At 42.2% G+C, this 20,552-nt stretch overlaps 1 protein-coding gene across 2 annotated transcripts in view; it reads right to left on the reverse strand.

The window, feature by feature from the left end:
- Positions 1-1,423: 1,423 nt before the first annotated feature.
- Positions 1,424-20,552, reverse strand: part of LOC134577945 (membrane-spanning 4-domains subfamily A member 4A-like) — a 36,800-nt gene continuing 17,671 nt past the window's right edge. For both annotated transcript variants that reach the window (XM_063436891.1, XM_063436892.1), the window contains exons 4-7: positions 18,319-18,375; positions 14,568-14,714; positions 12,801-12,923; positions 1,424-1,853 (exon numbers count right to left, since the gene is read on the reverse strand). In XM_063436891.1, coding sequence (XP_063292961.1) covers positions 1,746-1,853; positions 12,801-12,923; positions 14,568-14,714; positions 18,319-18,375 — 435 coding nt within the window. In that variant the 3' untranslated portion in view covers positions 1,424-1,745. The remainder of the gene's footprint in view (positions 1,854-12,800; positions 12,924-14,567; positions 14,715-18,318; positions 18,376-20,552) is intronic.

The raw sequence follows: 20,552 nt of genomic DNA on the forward strand, positions 1-20,552 counted from the left end.
ACAAATGTTCTTTATTGGGAAAGATATATAACAATAGTAAAACAGGTACTTTGGTAAGCAAAAATCTTAATTGTATTAATTATTTTTGGGAAAAGGGGGTTGGACCTCCATAACTCGCGAGAGTAACACTAAAGTGTTAGGAAAACAGGTTTGTATTCCTAATGTTTTAGTGTTTCCTTTGTATTAGTTAAGGGCTCCAGAAGTTAATTTTTGCATACCTGGGGAAGAGGAGGCAGTAGGAAGCACTATGGGACAAAGGCAGGCTACAGAGGCTGACTTATGTTTTAATGAGAGAGTCCGGCCAGTGTCCGGTTTTGGCTGAAGTCTTGCAAAATAAGAGTAGCTGCACTCTTGCATGTATAAAGCGTGCATGTCCCTTGTATAAACTAGTTGGGTAATCCCCTTTTTGTATGATTATGATAGCTGGGATGGTTTCTAAGTCTTGTCAGAAGCCTCATCCACGAATGGACACATTGTGTGGAATCTTTCTTGATCAACCTGAGACACCTGGCAAAAGCAGCTATGGGGCTTCCCAGCTGTGATTGTGTTAGTGTGGATGTAAGAAAGGAGAGAAACACTATGGAAAAAAAAATAGATAGAGCTAGACAAACGAAAAGATGTCAAATCTGCCTGTAAATAATTTACAGGCAGATTTGACATCTTTTTTCGATTGTCTAGCTCTATCTATTTTTTTGATAGTCATCTACTCATACATTCTGTTCAATCCGTATTGGACTAATCAAATCTGAGTTTCTGGCAATTATACATACAAGTTGCTACAATTATACTGCAACATTGAATAGTTACTTTAATTGTAACAAGTTTCCAGTGACTTGCCCAAGTCTACCTATTAGCCAATACTTCTAGCTAGACATTCTGTTTTTGTCTTTGTCTGTGTTGACACTTAATTTGTGTCAATCAGTTTAATAATTGTTTTACTTCACTTATTATCTCTCCTTTAATCCCTGTATATACATATGGGTTTTCTGAGTTATTTTCTTTTTCTTTTCACACATTAATGATTGATTTTTCACAATTAAAAGTTATGTCTTAATGATCTACTTTTAGGATAGTGTTTCTCTCCTTTCTTGCAATTCTCAATCAGGGTTAACCCCTCCGCCTGCCTATAGATTTTTTCTATATTAGGCTTCCTATTCTTTCTCTTTTCATGTTAGTGTGGATGTAGTTCTACAATTGAGTAACCGTAATGTATTATTTTATTCTTGTAATTAGAAAGCATATACTAAGTTAGCCATAATAGCTTATTATAAATATTATGCTGTTCTGTCCTTAAGAAAGTAACTTGTATTATTTAACCTATTCAATTGATGTTATCTCCTGCATTCTTGAACCTTATGAAATGGAAGCAAAGCAGGGACTATATGTCTTTCATTGCATTAGATCTGTAATATGCAAAATCTAATAGTGTGATAATAATTATTTTAATGCAGAATCATTGCTTCACATTGATTGGCTCCAAAAAGGAAACTGGTTACATCTAAAGAGGAAATGATACAATGTCAGCTGAGGAGCTGCTAGTTTGCAGAAAAACAAAGATGAAAAAAAGTTATTTTTAATATTTCACAAAGCCATTTCAACAACTGCAAAGTATTGATGAAAATGTAAAAAGTGCATGTAAAATATAAGGGGTCATATATAACGTGTGCAACAACTTTAAAACTCTGGTCCTGATGTTTTAAGAAATATGTAATTATTTTTAAAATCTTGATTCCCTTAGAAGTGACCTAATTATTGACATAAGTATTCGATTCATCTCTGGTTAGGGCAGTAGGAACAGCAGCAGTCGTATTATCGCCAACATTTACTACTGGGGTTTGATAAATATTTTCTTTCTAAAATGATAGACAAATACAATTATGTTAGTGGCAACATAGTATATAAGTTATTAAGTAAAATCATTCACATTTTCAACATTTTGCAAGAATTGATTATTTTATAAAAATATTAACTTTTTTTTTGTAATTCTTTATTTTTCTTGTGCATTCAGTTACAACATGCTTGCAGTGCCACGATGGCGTGTACAAGCTATTCAATGTCATACAATGTCATGGCAGGATAAACAGCACATTTTAAATGTATACGATATAACAGGCTTAGTACAAATGAATAACACTTTTATAGCTAGTCTGTGCATGCTTAATTAAGTAGTTATGGTATAATCAGTGAGGTAAAGGCTTATGCAAGATAACATCAAGTACAGATTTCTCTATACTGATTAAATGGGACCACCAGGGGGCAGCGAGTTGCTGGGCTAGCCGGATAGAGTAGACATGTGGGCTCAGTCATTGTTAAGTGATTTCTTAATGATTTCTGTTCGGATCTGCAAAAACAAGATCAACTATAATAAACTCAAAAGGCAATACTGAAAATGAAATGCTAACAGTGCTCTGCTTGGATTGTAATTATATATGATTAGCAGCCGCTCAGGTACTCCAGCAGCTGTGCTGTATCGGCTGGAACCCTGGCTGTAGTCAAGTCCCTTATGTTCCACGCTGATTGCTTAAAAGCTTAGGTACTTTTTCTCCAGGAGTACGTTCTTATGTGACTTCTGGCATCAGCCTCAGATATAGAATGAAGCCTCCATGTTTAGGCAGGGTCAGTATCCCACTATAGTCCCGCAGATCCGCTGGTAACAGTGGAAGATGTTGCCTCAGATATTGCAAATATGTGCCGAGCCTCCGTGATGAATGTGCACCCTTTAAATCCATTCTCCGGCTTATAATGGATGCGGCGGCCATCTTGGATTTTGCCACGCGGTCCCTGTTGATCGTTTCACCGCCCGGATTGCCATAGTTACCCCGGCCCACAGGGGGGAGAACGGGGCCCTCAGTAGGCGTGTGAGAGGTCCCACCGGACTAAGCACGGGAGATCGGCCACTTCTCCCGCCAGAGCCTCACGACAGGCCGCAATCCTATCCGCCTAGCAGTCAGCATCGCCGGTAGGACGGGGGCAGACAGCTCCTCTGAGAGTTGTTGCTCGGCTCCCCTCTGCCTTCTAACAGCTGTTGGGTGTTTTTTGGGGGAAGATAAGGTAGTTTTAGGCTGGATATTTTTGTTTCAGCATGGAGCTGAGGTGCCCCACGTCCATCCAGCTCCGCGGTCAGGCCCCGCCCCCAATATTCACTTTTTTAACCCCTTAAGGACACATGACATGTGTGACATGTCATGATTCCCTTTTATTCCAGAAGTTTGGTCCTTAAGGGGTTAATCTCCTGCAATAATTCATATTTGAAGGATAGTGACGTCGCGAACATAAAATTTTTGGTTCGCAAATGGCGAACGAGAATTTCCGCAAATGTTCGCGAATGGGCGAACCGGGCGAACTGCCAAAGACTTTAATAAGCAGGCGAATTTTAAAACCCACAGGGACTCTTTCTGGCCACAATAGTGATGGAAAAGTTGTTTCAAGGGGACTAACACCTGGACTGTGGCATGCCGGAGGGGGATCCATGGCAAAACTCCCATGGAAAATTACATAGCTGATGCAGAGTCTGGTTTTAATCTATAAAGGGCATAAATCACCTAACATTCCTAAATCACAATGGATATGGATTGACACCTGACATATGACATATTGACACCTTGACATATGGATTGACACCTGTCCTCAGAGACCCCTAACATTCCTAAATTGTTTGGAATAACGTGCTTTAAAACATCAGGTATGATGTTGTATCGATCAGGTAGTGTAAGGGTTACGCCCGCTTCACAGTGACAGACCAAACTCCCCGTTTAACGCACCACAAAAAAAACGCAAACAGTCCATTTGCACAACCGCAAACTCCCCATTTGCACAAGGTTGGATACAAAGCTAGCCATGTCCTGTTCCTTGTCCTCACGGATGTCATTGCCGGAATGACGTGGGCCAATGGGAGCCTTGTTGCGGGTTAATCCAAGGGCTCTCCGCTGGTACTCAGGATTCATCACACAGAAGGCAGGACACACAGCACAATTCCCATTCCCAAGGACCACACGACACATAGCCTGGGAGTCAACTGACAATTTTTATTCATGGCTCCAGGAGTTAACTGTCAACTGTCAACTTTTAAATGTTCTGCAATGCAGTACTAGCAAGACATACACAAGGGAAAACAATCACAGTACATATTGGAGACACAAAATATAAAACCAAACCTTTGAATGCTCAGGGGACATGGCACTTAGTGGCGATGTCCCCCTTGTCCACTCCCGGCAGCCCCAGTCTGACTCACAGGGGTCAGCTGGCTGCTGCCCAGAGTGGACACAGTCTTTTAGTGCCATGTCCCTCTCCATGTCTTCCTCCATTAATTCTATTATATTACATTTACTGCCCCCCTCTCCATGTCTTCCTCCCTTAATTCTATTATATTACATTTACTGCCCCCCTCTCCAATAGTCCTTGTATTACACACTGTGTCTCTGTATTACACACAGTATCCCTGTATTACACACTGTATCCCTGTATTACACACTGTATCCCTGTATTACACACAGTATCCCTGTATTACACTCAGTATCCCTGTATTACACTCAGTATCCCTGTATTACACTCAGTATCCCTGTATTTAACTCAGTATTCCTGTATTACACTCAGTATCTCTGTATTACACACACTATCTCTATATTACACACAGTATCCCTGTATTACACACAGTATCTCTGTATTACACACTGTATCCCTGTATTACACACTGTATCCCTGTATTACACACTGTATCCCTGTATTACACTCAGTATCCCTGTATTACACTCAGTATCTCTGTATTACACACTGTATCCCTGTATTACACACTGTATCTCTGTATTACACACAGTATCTGTTCTCCCAAAACCTGGATTTATGAATCTCTTACAAGAGAAATAAAACCTCAAAGTGAGATCAGAGTCATACCTAGGTTACTCGGCAACCAGGGCAAAACTTTATGTTCCTGTCCCCTGCAAGAAAAATCAAAAATTGTGTGTGTTTATCCGCATACCTCTCTACCTGTGTGTATCTCTTGACCCTCCTTATGTGTTTTTTTTCTAATCACCCTTTATGTCCTTGTTTGTTTGTTTTTTTGCAATTTTTATGGTTTTACAATGTTTACAGATTTACATTCCAACATGGTACATTTTTGAGATGAAAGATTCTTAAGTTACACCATACTTTGTTACATCATACATATTATAATTCTCTCAGCTCTTTATTCCAGATGAGCTCTAGTGGTGGTGCTGTTTGTGCTGGTTTCTGGTCTTAACTTAGAAATGTACTGTACGTTCCTAATTGTGGTTGGCAGGGCCGGATTAAGACCCCAGTGGGCCTGGTGCTGATAATTATGATGGGCCTAATTACAAAATCTTATTGACCAAAAACACTAAAACAGTCCTACCTCCTAAGTGTCATGTATCTGATGGAGATGATGCTCTAGGGAAACTCATAGGATGCAACTATGAGAAAACACATACCCTTTGCTAATCTCATGCTTTCATCTTTCAAGTAAACCCATACCCCCTAACAGCAGTGTCCAGTAAAGCAGGAAGTCTATGGATGCGGTAAAAGGGTGGGCTTCTGACACAAATCACATAACCAGAACGTCCGAAAGGGCGAACATACACAAAAAGGGGGAATGTCTGTGTCCCTATGTCTCCCAGTCCCTTAGTGTTTGTGTCCTCATGTCTCCCAGTGTCCCCATGTCACTAGGGGACATTGAGAGACATTGGGACACTGGGAGACATGGGGACACAGATACTAGGGAACACTGGGAGATCTGGGAAATCTGAGACTCTTGGGGACACTGGGTGACAGACGCGAGGGGACACGGGGAGACATGGGGCACTGAGACACTGTGATATATAGGGGACACTGGAGACTTGATAAAAACCTGGGTACAGGTCAAAATGTTGCGGTGTCCAATAAACCTGCTTAAAGCTATCACAGTGAGTGCCTGAGATTTTTTTTTTTATACTAGGGGACACTGAGACACTACGGGCACAGAGACACTACGGGCACAGAGACACTACGAGCACAGAGACACTATGGGCACTGAGACACTGATACATAGGGGACACTGATACATAAGGGGCATTGGAGACTTGATAAAGACCTGGGTACAGGTCGAAACATTGCGGCGTCCAATAAACCTGCCTAAATCTATCACAGTGAGTGCCTGAGATTTTTTCTTTTATACTAGGGGACACTGAGACACTAGGAGACATGGGGACACAGAGACATTGGGAGACTAGGGGACTTTGGGAGTCTAGGGAACACTGAGACACTGACACACTAGGGACACTGGCACACTACAGACACTGAGAGACACCAGGGACACATGGGGATACTGAGATACTAGGGACACTGGCTGGGAGACATGGGGACACTGCCATGTCTCCTATGTCTCAAAGTCGCCCAGTGTCGCCCAGTGTCCCCTAGTGTTTGTATCCCCATGTCTCCCAGTGTCCCTTAGAGTCTGTGTCCTCATGTCTCCCCGTGTCCTGATGTCACTAGAACACTAGGGGACACTTAGAGACATGGGGACACTGGGAGACATGGGGACACTGAGACACTAGGGACAGTGGCTGGGAGACATGGGGACACAGACTAAGGGCCACTGGGAGAATGGGCCACTGTGTCCCTAGTGTCTCAGGGTCATGGGCGTCCGAATGGGGGGTAAAGGGGGGTACTTGGCCTCTCCCCCCCCCCCGGATTTTTCAGCGTGTGCTGCTATTTTTCGTTTTAGTGTGAGAATACAGTGCAATACCAGCGCTGGCCAGTAGGTGGCACTGTGAATGGAGAAAGGCAGAAAGCTACAGCTTATCCCTGCCTCTCTCTCATGACTAAAACCGCAGGGGAGCAGCACAGAGGCAGCCTACAGAGCAGGTAAGTGAGGGATGGGGGGTGGGGGAGACCGCAAAGAGGAAGGTAAAGTAGAAGGAGCAGAAAGGTTCTGCAAGGGGCAGGAGGGGTCAGCAAGGAATAGAAAGGGGCAGCAAGAAGCAGGAAGGGGTCGAAAGGTTTTCAAGGAGCAGGAGGGTAAAGTAGAAGGAGCAGCAAGGAGCAGGGGGGGGTCAGCAAAGAACTGGAGGGGTCAGCAAGGAGTAGAAGAGGGGTCAGCAAGGAATAGGAAGGGGCAGCTGGAAGGGGTAGGGACGGTCTGCAAGGAGCAGGAGGGGTCTGCAAGGAGCAAGAGGGGTCAGCAAGGAATAGGAAGAGGCAGCAAGGAGTAGGAAGAGGCAGCAAGGAGTAGGAAGAGGCAGCAAGGAGCAGGAAGGGGCAGCAAGGAGCAGGAAGAGGCAACAAGGAGTAGGAAGAGGGAGCAGGAAGAGTCTGCAAGGAGCAGGAAGAGTCTGCAAGGAGCAGGAAGGGTCTGCAAGGAGCAGGAAGGGGCAGAATGGAGTAGGAAGGGGCAGCATGGAGTAGGAAGAGGCATCAAGGAGCCGGAGGGGTCAGCAAGGAGTAGAAAGGGTCTGCAAGGGGCAGGAGGGGTCAGCAATGAGTAGTAAGGGTCTGCTAGGAGTAGGAAGGGGCAGCTAGGAGTAGGAAGGGGCAGCAAGGAGAAAGAAGGGGCAGAAAGGAGTAGGAAGGGTCTGCAAAAAGCAGGAAGGGTCTGCAAGGAGCAGGAAGTGTCTGCAAGGAGCAGGAAGGGGCAGCAAGGAGCAGGAAGGGGCAGGAAGAATCAGAAGGAACAGAAAGGATCAAGAAGCTGGAAGGGGCAGAAAGAAGCAGGAAGGGTCTGCAAGAAGCAGGAAGGGCCATCAAGGAGCAGGAAGAGCCATCAAGGATCAGAAAGGGATCAGAAAGAGAAAGGAGCAGAAGGGCGCAAAATAAGCAGAAAGTAGCAGAAAGGTAAAGGAGCAGAAGTAGCCTCAGAAGACAAAGAAGACTGTGTCAAATGAAGGAGAAGAAAATGAGATTGGAGCACTTGATTCTGGACACCACATCATAAGGCGTTGGTACCTGGGCCTGGCAAGGAAACATTGGACCTTCTCATGTAAGGTAAAAACCCAGGTAAAAACAAACAATATCAGTGTTAATGTGTTCACTTTTATTTACTGAGTGTCAGGAAACACAGACGGCCGCTGGGTAGGGGTGCCGCTGATTGGCTAGATGGGTCAGCTAGCACTCTAAGCCAATCAGTAGCTCCCCATTCATAAAAACGTAAAACCTTTTTATGAATCGGGAACTAGCGATTGGCTTAGAGTGTCAGCTGACCACTCTAGCCAATCAGCGGCACCCATGCCCAACGTCAATCTGCACTTCCTGACACTCTGTTTCAGAAGTTGAATACCACTGAGCGACCTGGAGATCTGGAGCTGAAGGACGCCTTTGGGGGTAAACCATTTGAGAGCGGTTTCACCCCTTCAAAGAAAGAGCACCCAGGGGCCTCCTTGCATCACAGCATTTTCATTTAGATAAAGTTGTTATGGTGACAAGAATGTTCCTGTAATTTGATGAAAGCAACACTATAGTGTCAGGAATACAAACATATATTCCTGACACCATAGTTGTGAAAACGCTATTCATCCTTGCTTTATGTGAAAATTGCTATGCTCCTTCCCTTTCATGACACTGTCAAAAAGGGGCCAAGCATGGATGTCATTACAATTATGCCCCCCCGCAGCCCCGATCGGAAAAATTCCTTTGGACGTCCATGCACAGGGTCCCCATGTTCCCCAGTGTCCCAATGTCTCAGCGTCCCCATGTCTCGGAGCTGCTGTCTGGACTGAGCTGCTCCCCCGCAGATCAGTGAGTAGAGAGAGGCAGGGAGGGAGATGTTGTAACTTCTTATCACTGCCTCTCTCCACACAAACAGAGACCCCTACTGGCCGGCGCTGGTATTGCAGAATAATCTATGTTTATACTGAGACAGACATTTGTATTGCCGGTATTACTGCAATACCGGCACCGGCTAGGCAGCCTCAAATACCTGAGAAATACTTATGAGAAATACCTGGCAACCCTAAGAAATACATGAGAAATACCTGGCAACCCTAAGAGTAGTGTGTAAAAAAAAACAAACAATGGGCCTATTCCATGGGCCTGGAGCTGCAGCTCCATCAGCCCCTATGTTAATCCGGCCCTGCTGGTTGGGATTGGTATGGGGAGTTGAACTTGGAGGTAGAACCAGGATACTGTTCCCCAAAGAACTGGGGAGGGGAGGGAGGGAGTAGGGAAGAGGGTCGACCCTTGTTGCCTCTACCCATTTTATATGTGTTTTCTCATTTTGTGTCATTTACCTTGGTGCATCATTTGTGGTTTTCCGTGACACTACAATTCGTTATTGTTCATTATTGTTAGCTGTCGTTGGAGCCTTTACTCTGTATTAGTGGGTTTGTGGCGTGTGTTGGTGTCTGTTCCACCTTTCCCACGTCACCCTCCAGTATGCCTGTGGGGGTCTATGCACTCTAGCCGCCATTTCATACTTTTTTGTATCTTCAATTTGTTGAATGCATTCATTTATGTGCAGAGGTTTTGTTTGCAACCATTTTCTGCTTATATTTGTGAGTGCGGCGGAAGTAATGTGATATATTAAGTATCCGTCAGCTTTTTTAATGCTAGTTGGTAGGCACTGGAGGATGTAGTGTTCAGGTGCTTGTGGTAGGTTAGTCTTGGTCACCTTTTGTATTAGGGAGTGTATGTCTGTCCACATTTTCCCCAGATCTGGGCATGTCCACCACATGTGCAGCCTTGTCCCTGGGTGTTTGTTGCATCTCCAACAAATCCCTGAATGTGCCGGTGTAATATGTTTCATTCGTGTAGGGACTAAGTACCAGCGGTACAGTATTTTCCTACTTATTTCCAAATGGGACGTGTTCAGTGTTAGGGTTTTGTTTGCGCAGAATATGTGTGCCCATTGGTCGTCCGTTAGTCTCTTACGCAATTCTGTTTCCCAAGCTTGGACAAATGTAAGGTCATGTGGGGATTTTGTTAGATAGTTTTGATTGTATATCTTAGATAATGGATGTGAAGGCTGTTTGTTCTGTAGGCAGATTTGCTCTAGGGCTGTAAGGTTCGTCCACCTGTCTTTTGAGGGAAGTAAATGTTTGTGTTTTCCCAGCCAGGAGCCAATCTGCCTGTGTGCAAATTCTGAGTTAGGGAGTTTGTATTCCCTTTGCAGCTGGTTAAATGGTATAAGTTTGTGTTGGTCATATAGCTGGTATAGGTGACTCAAACCTGTTGTGTTCTAAGTGGCGATGTTCACAAAGGGTATGAGTTCTGTGAAAGAAGAAAGTGGCATTGCGGGTGACAGTGTTGTGTTCGTTTTATGGATTTTGTGATGTCTGTCCCATTCTCTCAGTGTTGTCGCAGTTGTAGGAGCCATGTGTATGTGTTTTCTCCTGTGTTGTGGCAGTAGCCAAACAAGAGAAGTAATGTGTTGTCCATCTGCGTGTGCCGCCTCAATGTCTATCCATGAGTTTGGTGTTGAGGATTGGTGTAACGTTGTTATGAGTTGGCTCATGATGGCCGCTCTATAATACGTGGTGAGGTGTGGTAGGCCTATGCCCCCCAATTTGTATGGTAGGTACATAATGTTTGCCGCTGTCCTTGGCTTTTTGGGTGCCCAAATAAATGTGTTAATCACTTTCTGAGCTATCTTGAGGAATGTTTGGGGTAGTTTAATTTGTTATTTGTTATGTAGTTTAATTTGTTATGTGCGGAATTTTCGGGGTGGGCTGCAATATAAGCCCTACCCCGAAAATAAGACCTAGGCAGGGCCGGCACCTGCCGGCCCTTTAAATGCCTCAGCCGCCTGAGCGCTCTATAGCCTATAGAGCTCTATAGCCTCTATAGCGTCGCCGAGCTCCTCTCCGGTCCGCGACCTGCCCGGACTGACAGGAAGTGCACACTGAGTGTGCACTTCCAGGTCAGTCCGGCCGGGTCGCAGACCAGAGAGGAGCTCGGCCACGCTACAGGGGAGGTGAGGAGAAGATGGAGGGGGGGGGGGGAGTATTACAGGGAGGGAGGGGGGATGGGGAGTATTACAGGGAGGGAGGGGGGAGTATTACAAGGAGGGGGGAGTATTACAGGGAGGGAGGGGGGATAATATTACAGGGAGGGGGGAGAATATTACAGGGAGGGAGGGGGTGTGTATTACAAGGAGGGGGGAGTATTACAGGGAGGGAGGGGGGAGAGCATTACAGGGAGGGAGGGAGGGGGGAGAATATTACAGGGAGGGAGGGGGAGAATATTACAGGGAGGGAGGGGGGAGTATTACAGGGAGGGAGCGGGGAGTATTACAGGGAGGGAGGGGGGAGTATTACAAGGAGGGAGGGGGGAGTATTACAGGGAGGGAGGGGGGAGTATTACAGGGAGGGAGGGGGGAGTATTACAAGGAGGGGGCGTATTACAGGGAGGGAGGGAGGGGGGAGAGTATTACAGGGAGGGAGGGGGGGAGTATTACAGGGAGGGAGGGAGGGGAGAATATTACAGGGAGGGGGAGGTGAGGGTCTCTGGGGGGGTTACACAGCGCGGACACCGGTTAACAGACTGGCTCTAAGCCCTACCCTGAAAATAAGCCCTAGTGTGTTTTTTGTGATTAAAATTAATATAAGACCCGGTCTTATTTTCGGAGAAACACGGTAGTTGTTGATGTAGAGCAGGCGGTGTTCTTGTTTTGTGAAATTGATCCCCAGGTCCTTGTTTGTTTTTCAACCTCTTTTACCCATGTCTTAACCTCTTTTACCCATGTATGTCTCTTACCCACCTTTTTTGTCTTTTACACCCCTTTTGTCTTACTCTTACTTCCTCTTTTGCGTATCTTACTCCTATTTTCCCAGTTTCTGCCTTTTTTGTGTATCTTACCCCCCCTTTTTTGCTGCTTTTGTATATTTTACCCTCTCTTGTGACTCTTTAGTCCCTCTTATCCCCCACCTGGGTCTCCTTTGCCCCTTTTGTGATTTTACTACTATTTTACTACCATTTTGTATCTTATCTATAGTCCTTTGGTATTTTGACCCGGCTATTCCCTCACTATTATGTTTTTCTGGCTTCCTTGAACCGGCTTTGGCTTTTGTTATTGTGATTTCTGGCTCCCCTTGACCTCGACTTGTTCTGACATTCATATTTAAATAATTATTCAAAATAGTTTAGCCCAACCGCTCTAAAGACCAGTATAGGTACTTTCTCTGTCCCTCTTTGGTGGGTTTACATTCTGCGTATTTGGGTCATATAACAGTGACACTTTCTCTGTATTGTACTCCCAATTCTTTTGTTTCTCTTACATTATTGTATAGTGACCTTGCTGACTGCAAAAGGATAACTTCTTTATCCTATATAGGGTCTGATTGAAGCTGCCCTTTCAGCTTTTTTACGAAGGATAGAGAATAAAGAAAACAATGTATGTGAACAAAGAAGACAATGTCCATGAGGCGACACCACAGAGTGACCATCAAGAGAGTAGAATCTCTGTGCACCAATAAGAGTGGGCTTGTACGGCTGAACTTAGGTCAGTGGAAGGTCCTTCCGACAGCAAGAGACATGGTGGCAGGTGCCCAGTGGGACCTAATAACGTGTCAAATCATTCTTAAATGGGATGTAGAGTGCATGTGTCTGAGTATGGCATTTGTTTGTTGGATACCAGAATTTGCTGAGTAGCAAGTAACTTCAATGTGATTTTACACCCATCAATATATACTAAATAAATGTGTGTCCACTGACTTATATTTGTAGTTCATTTCAACAGCCACGTGCTGATTGCAAGTAGAGAAGGAGAGTTTTGCCTTCTTTCTACTGAAAAAGCCATGTGACTACAAAAGAAATCTGACTTTGCAATATGGCTCTTTAATTCCAGCCCTTTGAAACAAATCTTTATTCTTTTAACTTACCGTTTCATTATTTGATGTTCCACACACGGTTTTACATCCAAAAACAGATGTGGATATTGTGATACAAAACTCTGTTACTGTCATTATGAAAATTATTATCACCATTCCCATATTTACTCTCATCTGCAATGAAAAAGAAATGATTAGAATCAAAGATATCTCTATCTTTGCCCCACCCTGTAACTACATATTAATAAAAAATTAAAAAAAAGAAAGCGAGACAGTGAAAAAAAGAGTATGTATTTGGCTATCCATTTATCACTGGAAGAATATTTTCCACTTGATAACTACCATATAGCAGCTCAATCCACCTACAGAGAATTTCACTCCCTATTGACCTACTAGTATTTTGATTGTTTTAATTGTGTACCCATGACTTTCAAGTCCCATTGTTTATGACTATTCTAATAAGGTTATATTTTTTCATATTTCATTTAGGGACTTGTTTAGTCTAATACTTTTACCTGTTGGAGTATTAGATTTCAGAAGGTTACAAGTCGTTATTGCATGACTTGAGGTCCCCCTAGTGGCGACTATTTTTAGTGTATTAAGATTAACTACTATCCACTACTGTAAGCACCCCGGATTTGTATTTAGCTGCTGTATCTTTTAACCGCAATACCCCCATGTAGATCTTTGCAAGATTTTTAAGAATTGATGGGGTTTAGATTACAGATGTGCTCATTTCAGAGTTCTGATTTTGACCAATTGACTTATTGTGCCTATTTCGCTTTTGGAAAATAATATCAAGAATCAACTGTACTCTACCCCAATCATGGTACACTATTAGGAAAAGAAGACACGTTGGGTTATTACATTTTAAGTCTTTTCGTTGGCCATATTAGGGCTGCACTAGCTACCAATGATGACCTATAGGAAGGGTATCTGGTGGTATCTGGTCACTGTGGCATGGTGCCACAGTCACTGGAACTTTTAGGGCACTGTGAGGGGGGTAATTGGATGTCACAAACTGTAACAGTTGTATGAGCTGTAAGATAGTCAAATGAGGTTAAAGCATCACATTTAAAGTTTTCTTTTCTAAAACAGATTTATGCTATTCACATTTAAATAAGCTATATCAAGTTAACTTAAATTAAAAGTATGAATGGTATCTTTGCATTATATTTTTGAAACACTCAGTGACACTTATTGAGGATTAAAAAAAAGAAAAAGAAAGGGCTGGACCTCCGGTGTCTAAAACCCTTACCATGCTTCTGTATCCCATATTTTGAGGAAGTGACGGAACTATAACGTTCCTGTTCCCATGCTTTTTCTGGGCCCCCTCCCTGGTTCAATAACACTGTAAAAAAATAAAATGTTACTTACCTTTTCTCAGTGTTGCGGCTAACTCTATACTGTTCACCTCTCCTCCCCCAGGGATGTCACAGAGAATGTATGGCCTCATCCGTTATGGCCAGGTCCAATGCTACTAATAGAGGAGTATTGGGGACCTAAAACACGGGCAGTTTCTAAACATTGCAGTTTTTCAAAAACTAAAATGCTTTACATTGCACTGTTAGGAGAACAGGGATACTGTACTCAGACCAATTCAGTGAGATGAAGTGGTCTGGGTGACGATAGTGTTCCTTTAGTCTGTCTGATGCTCACATTTATTACTTTCCTACATCCAAATATAAATGGGAGGGGAAAAGAAAAGCCCACCTTACTTTTCTATTACAAGAACACACTCTATCTATCTATCTATCTATCTATCTATCTATCTATCTATCTATCTATCTATCTATCTATCATATAGCGTTTATTTACCTCAACGTCACAAAGATGTGATGCAGAATCATCAGAACAGGTGTACGGACCTTCGTACCAATCTAGAGACAATGTAATCCAAAGCAATATAATTGCAATAGCTGCAACAACTGAGCTTATGATGTTCAGAACCAAGTTTGATTTCACCTAAAATATAATAAATTAGAAGTGACTTATTTGCAATGATTTTTTTTTTCTTTTAAATCACTTGTTCTGGTATGAAGTAACTCCTGTTAGTAGAGTAAACAGATTATCCTCCATTTCCTGTGCTAAAATCTATGCTTTAGGATAAGAATTAACACAGTAACAATAAATAAAATTGCAATCTTGACATGGTTAGACCCCTCTCCCTAACTAGTTTCATGAATAATACAATTTTGTAATTAAAACTCAGTGCTGCAGTTAATAGCTAAAAGGCAATACAATTCTACAAAAAAATATTTTGGGGACTCCAAATATCACTATAAAAACACAATTTGGATATTTTTCCTACTAACATTAACCAAACAACCCAGCAAGGATCTTCTGGATAGTCCACCCACAAAGAAAGACATTCCCTACTTTGTTTGTAAGCATCAAACATTCAATGTCTAGGCCAGAAGTAGGCAACGTTTTGTTAGTGCTGTGCCCAGGTAAAGGTTCTATTTAATAAGGAAATGTTTATGCATAATAACTGAATTTATGATTCTATATGTGGACTGTGTGTGATATTGTGTATGTTTGTGGGCTATTTGCATATTGTGTGCGTTTTGTATGTGTATGGGATGTCTGCGGTGTTATGAAAGTGTATATGGTGGAGGGCTTTGCGGCAGTGCATGCATGCGTGTGTGGGATGTTTGTGGTTGTGTGTGTATGTGGGCTCGTTGTGGTATTGTGTATTATAGGTTGTCTGTAATCATATGTATGTGCACTGTTTGTGGTATTTCATGTGGATTATCTAAGGCGTTATGTTCATGTATTTGGAATGTTTATGGTATTGTGTGTGTCTGTGGGTTTACTGTTGTGTTATGCATTTGTGTGGGCTGTCCGTGCTATGAATGTGTTGTCTGTGGTCTTGTGTGTAGGGGCTGTCTGGGATGCTATTTGTGTGTGTAATGAAGGCTGTTTGTGTGTGTGTGTGTGTTTATGGATTGCCTGTTTAATGTATGTGTGTAGGCTGTCTGTGATGTTAAATGTTTTTGTGAAGTTGCTTCTAATATGTGGGGTGTCTGTGGTATTGTGTGGGAGGGCTGTTTGCAAGTCTGTGTACTGTCTGTACTGTTGTGAGGGGATTGCATGTGTGGAAGAGTTGATTGCAGAGGATTTGTGAGGTTATTTATGCAATAAATATTTATATATATATATTTTTTTTCATGCTCTCCTCCCTCTTGTCTATCTTTTGCCAGGTAGTGGAAGGGGTGGGGGGTGAAGCTTCATTAATCCAGAATGGTCTGATGATTGAATGTGTGTATATATATATATATAATATTATATGAACTATATCAGTGAGAGAATAGTTATATAACGTTTACTCTCTGAGCTAATAATGCTGCCGGTCAGGGTATTATGCTAGAAAAAGCCCCATGCTCCACACCTCCATATGTGCCTGCACCCACGGACATTAGGTGGGGAACTTTAAAACAAGTAATGACAAGTGGACAGATCACTGGAACTCACATTCATGGGTGGCCCTAATTTTAATATCAAAGCGGGAGGACCCAGTGTTGTCACCCCCCCCCCCCCCACCACCATTGTTTATTGCCCAACAGTGAAAGGTCACCCCTTCTCCCACTCTTAAGTACTAATGGTATCCAACCCCATGAACATCCCCTATTAAAATTGAATAACCCCACCTACCCACCATAACCATAAAACTAAAAACGCTTTAAAATATATATATATACTTACCCTAAAGATTCCTATTTTTTTTTTTTTGGGGTTGCGTAGCGGTTTTTACATTTTATTTTTTTTGTATTTTAATTGTTTTTGCCATCTGGCTAGGAGATTTAGTCTAAGGCAAAGGGAAGGTGTTGTTTTTTTTACAGTAAGAACAATGTGGAAATCTCTGTGGAAAGTACTTCAGATTTTAGTTTAATTTAAATTACATATAACACAGAGGACTCAAGATCAAATCTAATTGCATAGTTTTCCAAGTGTAACAATTGTACTTTATAAAAAACAAAACTACAATGAAACAAAACAGAACAAAAGCAAAACAAAACCAATTGTTGCTGGAATGATGGAATTGAAATGTTCTACCTATTTTGTTATTCAAGTTACACATTTTCTTGCATTACACAATCTGGGTTTGCATTGATTTTTACAGACGCAAGCAGGAAGCTTGAATGGATACAATTATTTCTCAACATATTGCAATACAGTGCATTCTTGGGCAATTAGCTACTGTAGCATTTTTCAGGGTAGCCAGGAGAAGCTGGGAAACGGGGCAAAAATTTAATGTTTTCCCATATTCAGCTTTTATGTAATATGATTACACATCATAACGTTCTATATATATCTGTCAGGATCGGGACAGGGATCCAACACGCAGAGTACAAAGAGTAGCAGATACGTATACCGGACCTTAGAATGGCCGGACTTAACGTAATACTACGTATAGAATGGTCAGGGACAAGCCGAGGTCGAGGGAACGAGAAGACAGGTAAGCGCGAGACAAGCCGGGTCAAGGATAACAGAGAAGACAGGTAAGTAATAACAAAGCCGGGTCAGAACCAAAAGACAAGAGAATACAAGAGCACTGTGTGACTAGGCTGGCTAGAACCACGACAGGGCAATGAGCAAATACTGAGAGCTCCCTTAAATACCCTGGTTCTAGAGACTAATCACGCCTCCGCCGAGACCTGATTCGTGTCCGGGATTTGACTGACAGGTCGGGCTAGAATAGCGTCATGACGTCGACTATTGAGCGTCACGTTACAAAAAGGCATAGTTCTCTCGCGGCCGGCATTTACATGCGCGAGGGGACCGCGAGGAACGGGAGAATCATGCCGTCTGGATGGAAAATCGTCTAAGTCTCTACCCGTCTCAGGGGTAGAGACTACAGGTACCCTGACAATATCATAGCCAGTGGCGTAAGTAATGGAGAGAGTCCCTTGGTGCCCCAAAAAAAAAAAAAATGTCAGGCGCCCCTATAGAGCAGATGTGGCCAAAATGCAGAAGCACATCTGCTGTATACCTCCCACCACTTGTACTGCTAAGGTGTGCTCACATGTATGCGCACACACCTTTTTGAGGGAGAACACACAGATTTCCATTCCGTTTTAAATTATTAATATTTTTTTCAAATTTTAAAACTTTTTGGATGCTGCTGGAGCTGCCACATCTTTATGGGAGGAGGGTGTCACAGAGCACAAGAACTACTTCTTCTCTGTAGTGAGTGGGGTCACTATGGCTGGGATGAGGGGACACAGTCTTACACAGCTGCCACATGATATGCAGTCATGGTTTCCTTGTGGAGCAGGTGGATAGCCAATCAGCATCATGGTCTGTCACATGTACTCAAATAAAAGGAATTGTCACAGATGCCACAAGTTGATTTTTCAGTCACAACTTTTTCAGTGACTTTTGCAGCCACTGTTCAGGTCACAGAAGCCTTTACAGTTTCCTTGAGCCCCCACAGCCCACCATCATCTTCATCATCATTAAAAATAGATTGTCCTGCAGAAAAATAAATCTATTTTCTTGGGTGGAAAAAGACAGTTCCCATTTAACAGTTTTTATTATATGTATAACAAGTAGTATGTGGTGTTACCTTTCCTAATGTTGGTTTCACTGCAGCACTAACCGATATTGATCCAGATATAATATACTGTAAATATAAAATCCGACATTAGCTTGTGATTTAGAAACAAACAGCATGGAAAAGTTTGTGAATGTCAGTATAATCTGTTCCTTAATTACATACAACAATTATGTTTTTAACCAAAAAAGGTAAAATAAATGTCTATCCTTTTCATGTATGTTCTTGGTTACATATAAATAATTTAGCTCAATAGTTTTTATGTAAGCAAAGTACAGCACCTGCAATGCCAAAATCTGAACTGTTCTACAGTCAGTACATTAAGTTACCTGATCTCACCTGTGTGTCTAGATAGATAAGAAAAACAAAAACAAATTTACAAAATGAATTATTATTGAGATTTCTTTTTTTTACTTTTTTTTTTTTTCATTTACTAAGAGGTTTTAAATAAAAATCATTCAAGAAGCCAAAATTGCAATTTTATGGTGATCCTCTATCATTTTTTAAATTTGCTCACAAGATATACCTGTGTTTTCCTGTTTTTTTTTAGAGAGATTTTTATGGCTAAAACGGTTATTAGTAAAGAGACAGATGTACCGGTAAAGAGAAAGTGTTTTCCAAAAAATCAGACTGCTATTTTGAATTAAAAAGAACTTTGTAATAATTCAAAAGCTAAATATTCTAAACTCAAAAGCTATACATGCATGGTCACTGCAATATCTAATTAAACCTTTCTCAATTTTGTGTATGTATTATTAAAATAGGTAAATATGAAGGCAATTCTTTTAAAATTAAAATTTTAGTTGTTTAACCCCTTAAGGACACATGACATGTGTGACATGTCATGATTCCCTTTTATTCCAGAAGTTTGGTCCTTAAGGGGTTTTAAAAACACATAAATTATATTAGTTATCATGTTTTAGCAATTTTAAAACAAGTCTAGCACAAGATGGGATGGCAAGTAAAACCATGAGCTAAGGCAATCATTCAATGAAAGGTATAGCATATCAATGTGTCGAGAGTACAATGATCAGCCACAACATTAAAACCATGTACATTCCCCTCATGCTACCAAAACAGTGCTGATGCATTGAGGTGTGCACTGCACAAGACCTCTTTGTGTCCCATTGTAGCTGGCACCAAGACATTAGCAGCAGATATTTAACAGCTGCAAGTCTATGGATTGGATTTGTTGTTTCAGCACATCCCACAGAAGATCTGGAAAACACCTTGAAGTCTTTGTCATGTTCTTCAAATCCTTATTGAACATTTTTTCGGCGGTAGGTATTATCCTCCTGAAAGAGGCAACTGCCATTAGGGAACACCATTGCCATGAATGGGTATATGGGGTCTACAACATTCTCTAGGTAGGTGGAACATGTCAAAGTAACATCTACATAAATGTCAGTACCCAAGGATTCACCAGCAGAACACTGCCCAGAGCATAACACTGCCTCAACAGAGCAGTAGTCTGCCCTTTTCCCATAGAATATTCTGCAGCCATGTCTTCTCCAGCTAAACAACACAATCATCAACCTGATCCAAGAGAAAATAAGATTCATCAGAACAGCAAACAATCTTCCATGGTCCATGGTCCAGTTCTGATGCTCATGTTACCAGTGAAGGTGCTTTTGCTGGTGGAACAGGGGTCATCATGGGCACCCTAACCGGTCTGTTGCTAAGTAGCCACATACACAGCAATATATAATGCACTGTGTGTTCTGACATTTTTTATATCCATGCCAACATTTAGTTTTTCAGCAATTTAAGCTACAGGGGTACTTTGGTCTGACTGGACCTGCGAGGTTGCACTTCCCACATGCATAAACAAGCCTTGGCTACTCATGAACCTGATGCCAGGTTACCAGAAGTTGTTCCTTGCACCACTTTGTAACCACTGCATACTGGGAACATCACACAAGACTTGTCGCTTTGGAGATGAGGTGACGCAGTCATCAATTCATCACTATTTGGCCCCTGTCACAGAAACTCAGATCTTTTCGCTTGCCCATTTTTCCTGAAATTTAAGAGCTGACTGTTTGCTTGCAGCCTAATATATCCCACCCCCTGACAGGTGCCATTGTGATGATATAACCAATGTTATTCACTTCATCTGTCAGTGGTTTAAATGTTGTGGCTGATCATTGTATGTGGGCCAAAAAGAAAAGAGGGAGGTGAGGAGAAAATTGTGGAAACAAGGAGCAGTAGGGAAGTATAACACAGCATGGATTCCACATATAACTACA

This window comes from Pelobates fuscus, chromosome 11, assembly GCF_036172605.1.
Source record: "Pelobates fuscus isolate aPelFus1 chromosome 11, aPelFus1.pri, whole genome shotgun sequence".
NCBI classification, from domain to species: Eukaryota; Metazoa; Chordata; class Amphibia; order Anura; family Pelobatidae; genus Pelobates; species Pelobates fuscus.